At 28.5% G+C, this 6,908-nt stretch overlaps 1 protein-coding gene across 1 annotated transcript; it reads right to left on the bottom strand.

Annotated features, from left to right (window-relative positions):
• Positions 1-239: 239 nt before the first annotated feature.
• LOC131606632 (polygalacturonase QRT2-like) lies at positions 240-3,759 on the bottom strand. The gene is made up of 8 exons (XM_058878820.1): positions 3,350-3,759; positions 3,131-3,256; positions 2,849-3,013; positions 2,749-2,775; positions 2,449-2,656; positions 2,290-2,371; positions 2,105-2,213; positions 240-654 (listed from the first exon to the last, which is right to left on the bottom strand). The coding sequence occupies exons 1-8, from the start codon at positions 3,638-3,640 to the stop codon at positions 310-312; spliced, it is 1,353 nt and encodes a 450-aa protein (XP_058734803.1). The 5' UTR covers positions 3,641-3,759; the 3' UTR covers positions 240-309.
• Between the last annotated feature and the right edge of the window lie 3,149 nt (positions 3,760-6,908).

The following is a 6,908-nucleotide window of genomic DNA, read 5'->3' as shown; positions in this document are numbered from 1 at the left end:
GAAACCACTTCTTATTTATGAGTTTGTTTTGAAGAATAAGTTGTCTAATTATCATTTTTTAACTATTTGATGGAATAGGTTTCATATCTCTCACCTTTTTATTTATTTTATTGAATAATTCGTCTTAATTTAAATAATATTAGCATGAGTATAATTAACATAGGATCATCGATAAAAAAAATTCTTAATTATTGCTGTAAAAAATGTAGATATTAAAATTTCTTTTAATATGTTCTGTGTAACCTTATTTATCAATTTGTGGACAAGTTTATCGAAATTGACAACAACGTTAACCTAATGCTGAACTCTTCAAGCAGGGGAGCATTGAGGATAAAATTTTCCTCTATTTACATATTTAACATTCTTACATGTAGCTATGGTGCCCCCACTTCCTTCTTCTTGTTCTAAAATCACATCCTGCAAGTAGATTTCTCTGCAAGGAACGATTTTGCTGCACTCAAATGTAATAGCTACTTCTGAAGCACTTGTTCCTCTTATGTTTTGGTACAACACACGACTTAATTGCACCCCTTTGTTCTGCTCTTTACATGGTTTTGTTTGATCACAGTAGGATTGATCTACTATTATTGGATTTGTAACGTTTTGCATTTCAATGTCCATAAATTTGATGTTTCTTGCATATCCTGAACCACCCTGTGTTGAAATGAACTCAAAATATAAGTGAGATACAATATATCATAATAAAAATAAAATCTTAGAATAAAATAAACTATTAATTGGATAAAACTAGGGATGCTCATACACAGATTATTCAGATAACCAAACCATACCTAATTAATAACTGGACACTGTAACCAATTCATTTAAAATTTAAAATGGTTATATTTTTACATAACCGATTATAATAAAATCGGTTTATTCATAACTATATTTTATAACAGTTTAAAATTTATAACCAAATTTTAATTTAAAATCGATTTCGAACATCAAAATAAATTTTTTATATTTGAATATTCTTTTTTTACGATCAGCTTTAAATTTGTATTTTTTCGGAAAAAAATATTTTTAATATTTCCAAAAAAAAGATTTTTTCGTATTTTCGAAAAAAAATTTTGATTTTCCATTTTTTTCGAAAAAGTTTGATTTTTTTATTCCGATAAAATATGATTTTTTGCATTTATTTAAAAAAACTCAATTTTTTTCGTATTCCCTTCCGTGTTTGGGAAAGAACTCGATTTTTTACGAATTTAGAAATAAAATCGTTTTTTTTATGTATTTCCAAAAAAAAATCAACTTTTCGTATTTATAAAAAATGATTTTTTTCATATTTCCAAAAAAAACACGATTTTTTTCGTAATTCTGAAAAAATCGACTTTTCATATTTCCAAAAAAAACATGATTAAAATTGAATTTTACTATTTTTAAAAAAACTCGATTTTTTGTACTTTTGAATAAAATCAATTTTTCATATTTTCGAAAAAATTCGAGTTTTTTGTATTTTTTGAAAAAACTCGTTTTTTTAATGATTTTAGAAATAAAATCAATTTTTTTATTTTCGAAAAAAAATCAATTTTATCAATTTTTATAAAAATTGATTTATTTTATTTTTGAAAATATTTTAATTTATTTTTTATTTTGGATATGGATGTCCAAAATATAAATTTGGTTAATAACCATATTAAAATTAATCAGTTTTTCACAACCGGATTTGGATATAAATATGAATAATTTATATAATCGGTTAATTTGACCACCCCTAAATAAAATCAAAGTTGACTACTACACCAGCCCTCCAACATTTCGAAGTTAAATAATTAAGTAAGATTTCATAAATTATTTTTTAAATTAAATTATAATTAAATAAGATTTTTAGTTATTTTGTCACGATTAAACTGTGACTAACTTATACCCGGTATAAAATTTGAGAATGATGCTCTGGATAAAATTTGTCATAGGAGTTGTTAGTTTAGTTAGAAATTAGAACTAGAAGGTTGGTGATTGAAACAAGAACCAACAAAGTCAAACTTATTTGCACTAATTTCATCAACTTTCCAATGTTGGTCCTATCAGCTTTGAAATTATGGAAAGTGAAAACAAAATCAACATAAGTTGAAATTCCACTTTTTTGCAACTTTAGTCTAACCTGCCATGTTTTTATTCTCACTCCATTTTTTGTTCCTATTAAGGTTGCTCTCTTCACCACCACATTTGAAACTTCAGCTTCTGTGTTATCACGTCCCAAACTTCCAATGCTGCAAAATATATAAAAATATGAACCGTCTGATCTCCATCTAATAGTCGAGATTTCAATTAATATAAGTATGAAACCTGATTCCATGTCCGGGTCCGCATGTGATATTCGTAGCTTGAACATTTTTTGATCCACTAATTATTGAAATACAATCATCACCTTCAATAAAAAAAAAATATAGTAAAAATTAAAATAAAGTTTATCTTAATCTGAATTTGTTGCCTTTTGATACATACCTGTCCCGATATCACAATTTGTTATGTCAATATTTTGGGTTTCTGTGACATGAATTCCATCAGTATTGGGGCTATTTTGTGGTGCTCTCATAACCAGATTCGAAACAAACACATTGAAGCATCTCTCAAATGATACATGCATTTTTTGTGGATCTTTGAACCTTAGATTCTCCACTCTCAAATTCTTGCAACCATAGAATGTCACCGCCTTCATGATTTTTTTTCAACGAAAATATGAATAAATAGGAAAAGAAATAATTATTGTAAAACTTTATGGTTGGAATAATATTATGATCTTACATGTGGTCTTGGTTCATCATTGCATGTCTGTGATCAACAAGAAGAGAAAAAATAAATTAAGATCAAGATTCATATAATAGAAAAAGTAAGAAAAACTTACAAGGTTATTGTTATATTTGCAGGAGTTTTTCCACCATTTTTTCCCATTGCCGTTGAAAGTGCCACCACCTTCAACACTGAAATTGGTAACACTATCAAACACAATCCAATGTTGTCTATCTGTGTATGCTGAAAGTTGAGGCCATGCTTCGATTGTTCCATAGAGCTATCATGATGAGTTAGGAAAATGAAACAAATTAAATACAATGAATAAATTTTATAAAAATGGTATAAGGAAATGAAACTAACTAATTTAGTTTCACATTGTGAAAATAAGACCTACCATAAAGGAAGTATTTGGTTGACATGGACCTGAAAAAGTTATTGGTTTGAGAAGATATATCTTATTTTTTGGTACAACAAGAGTACACCCTTTAGAACATGCTTCATTCCATGCCTTCTTAAATGCCTTAAGAACAAACAAAATCAAGTGAAAAATGACAAGTGACAAAGGTTGAGAATGGTGTCATGAAATTAACATGATAAAATTTCTATTACCTACCTCCCTATCATCTCTTCCATCTGCTTGGGCTCCAAAGTCGTCAACATTAACCATTCCTCGAGACTTTGAAGACAAAAAGTTATCTCTATTGCTCCTTGTTATGTGGCCAAAATGTTGATGTTTTGTTTTGATCAATCTTCCATCATGTGAATTGTAGTAGTATTCAGAATTTGTTTGATCAAGTGGTTCCACTATGTAAGAGGAATTGCATAAGACTAATGAAGCTAGGAGGATCATGAAAATTGTGATAATAGGAATTTGTAGATGCATATTTTTGTGAGATTGATCCATGGAGAGAATTGTGATGGTTTTGTGCCAAAGGGTCTAATGATATGAGGTTATAGAAGAATTAGAGATGATTTTATAGAGAGTGATTTATGCTTAAAGTGCACTTAGAATCATGGAATGTCTTTTGAGGAATGAAATTGTAAGTTGTTGAAAGGTGTTTTTGTTTTTGTGCTGAAAAATTGATTGAGTGATTTAAATAGAAAAAAATTGATTTTGATTAAAAGTGACTTGAAGATAAAAGAATTTATATTTTAATAATTATTTTTTAAAATAAGTTACAATATATTTCAATATAAAAATTACAGTTAATTTCGATAATCACAAATCTTAAATTAAAATAAAATTAATTTTAGACAAATTTTTATGGATACCGATACCTTTAGTGTAAATTAATTTAAAAATTTAATTTATTATAAAATAAAATAATTTAAAAGGTAATATGGTAATAAATAATTTTATTTGATTGGATGATGATACCAATTCTCAATAAAATTTAAGGGTATTAAAGTGTTCACTTTAATTTTAATCCTCATGAACAATCAAACATATCAATAAGTAGGGGTGCACCAATTATTAAGTTTATGTACTCATTCTCAAAATTATCTTTAATCTTCAATCTATTATGTGAAAATGAAATGGTTTGGATGAAATGTAACTTGATATATAATTTTTTTTTCATAAAAAAACCAAAAATTTAATAATTAATATATATATATATATATATATATATATATATATATATATATATATATATATATATATATATATATATATATATAATCAAGATAAAGAGTAGACAAACAGGTAATAAGTTGTGCCGCTATATCTTTTTGGATGACAAAATCAATCATCTTAAAAATTACATTCATTCTTCTAGATGATGCAACATTGCTATGCATGAGCTTTTGCACTCTTTTATTCACTACTTTTGGTTTTAGAAAACCAAAAGTGTCAAAGATAAATGGTATGAAATCATGTTAATTGTTGGAACATGCTTTCCATTGTTTGACCACTTTACTTGAAGCGACTTTGGAAATTGCACGTCCAGCAGTAAAACATCTAGTCCTCAGCCCCACCAATGGGGAAACTCCAGTCAAGTCTACACATGCATGTTTTCCTCCTACCCACTCATACACCAAGACATATGTTGGCTTAAAAGTAGATCTCCTCTCCTATGAGTCGATCTAGAAGTTCACAGACGCCTCTTTCCTTACAAATACACTTGCACGCCTAAATACATCAAATAGGACATCCCTAACAAAGTCACGTCAGTATTTGAACCATGTAAGCTTCTTGGAATGAATAGTGTGATCCTAAAATGTATTAAAGCACGACTTGTAGTAAACAGGAAAACTCATTAAGAGAAAATAATAGAATCATAAGTCGGTTTTTGATGTGGTATAGTACTCTATATGGGACGTATGTTGTAACACCCTAATTCCCCGTCGAATATTAATAAGAAATCAAAGTAATTTTTTAGCAATTTAATAAACATAGCAAACATACAATTAGATATCACACTTTTCAAACAAACCAAACCTGCTCACTTATTTAAAGAAACATAACACAATTTCAGAGAAATCAAGTCAAACTTTATAATCCTCAATATTAATTTTATTACATAGCGGAAAATCATAGTTAATAATAAAATCATTTGTTTCAACGAACAAATGATAATTATTCAAGCAATAGGGAGTTCCTACGACTCCAAACAATTCATCAAATAACAAAACAATTAAGTGTTCATCCCCCCTTGGTGTTACGTATCAAATCAACGAAGCCAAACTTAAATAAAGACGAAGAGCAACATCTTCCAAACTACTTTGCTAGCGGACTAATCATGATTACCTGCACGTTACCCACATGGAGGCAACATTCAAACAAATGGGGGAGATATCACAACAATATAAAGGAATATATAATAATAAGCATATAGAAATATGATCGTGCATAGTCATACATTCAGTATCTCACACACCCACACCATTCCAGACAATCATTAGGAAATTCACACATTAATCACGCAACATATTCATTGGAATAACAATAGTAATGCAATGTAATGAGACTCGACAATAACGAGTCAATGCATGTGATACCAACAGGACATAAACCCTCTCCATAATGCCAAATAGGACAAAGTATGCATGCAACACTAACATGCATGCAACAGGGCATAAGCCCTCAACAAAGTATGCATGCAACACTAACATGCAACATCATAATTATGCAGTTACAAAGCATAAACCCTAAACTTTTCGCCATTCCAGAACAACAATAACAACATCATCATGCATTATTTATGTAATTCATTCACACTCCATTCAACTAATATCATCACTTCAATCACAACAATCTTCCTAAATATTTAAACCGTCAATAGAGATATCAAAGAGAAATTCTCAAGCATGTGGTGCTTGCAAACAACCAAAAACTATTTTTTGTCTTGTTGTCATATCATACTTTACATCCATGTCCTGAACACTTGTATTAAAAAAATCACTCATCAAGACATGTTGTACTTTAGAAAGGACTATGTCCTTTATAGTAAAATCGATAAGGTCAAAATCTATAATCACATCACTAAGACTATCCAAAGCTTTGTTGTAATCAAGATTCATACCATATATCTGACAATATATGATCTTGTATCACCAAAGGCTGGACCCTATAAATCACAAACACGTATGAGATTGCCTTACTGCCGAGTACAAACTCAATCTCCAAATTCTAATAGATAAAGATGTCATCCTCCATTGAAGGTCCCTGAAAGAAAAGACTTCCACCAACTACGATGTCTTTAACTCTTTATCAAACCAGATAATTGTTTTTTTCTATATGATTAGGTTGACATATTGGAAGACAAAAATTTAGCTGACATTTGAAAATACTCTAACTTTATAATTTTCAAAAGCAATTTGAAAGTTTGATCTTAAATAATATTTTTTTTATTCATTTATTTAATAAAAATTTTATATTTGTCAACTAAATTAACTTCACTTTTCTTTTTACAACTTGACTCATTTTCTAATTTACTTGAATCTTCTTCTTCTTTTTATTTGTGACATAATTCTTTTGACAGAATTAACAAGTAATTTCAAATACACCTACAAATTAAAGATTATTAGTTATATTATAAAGGGGTTCAATTTGCTTCAATTATTCGAGGTTAATATCACTTTTCACTCCTATAATATAATATAGGCGAAATTTGCTTTACATTCAGGTAATATTTTTTTTAGTTTTCTCCTGTAATATTTTTTGTTTGGAT

Source organism: Vicia villosa, linkage group LG5 (genome assembly GCF_029867415.1).
Source record: "Vicia villosa cultivar HV-30 ecotype Madison, WI linkage group LG5, Vvil1.0, whole genome shotgun sequence".
In the NCBI taxonomy this organism is placed as follows: Eukaryota; Viridiplantae; Streptophyta; class Magnoliopsida; order Fabales; family Fabaceae; genus Vicia; species Vicia villosa.
The sequence above is the reverse complement of the archived record's forward strand: the minus strand, read 5'-3'. Positions and strand labels throughout refer to the sequence as shown.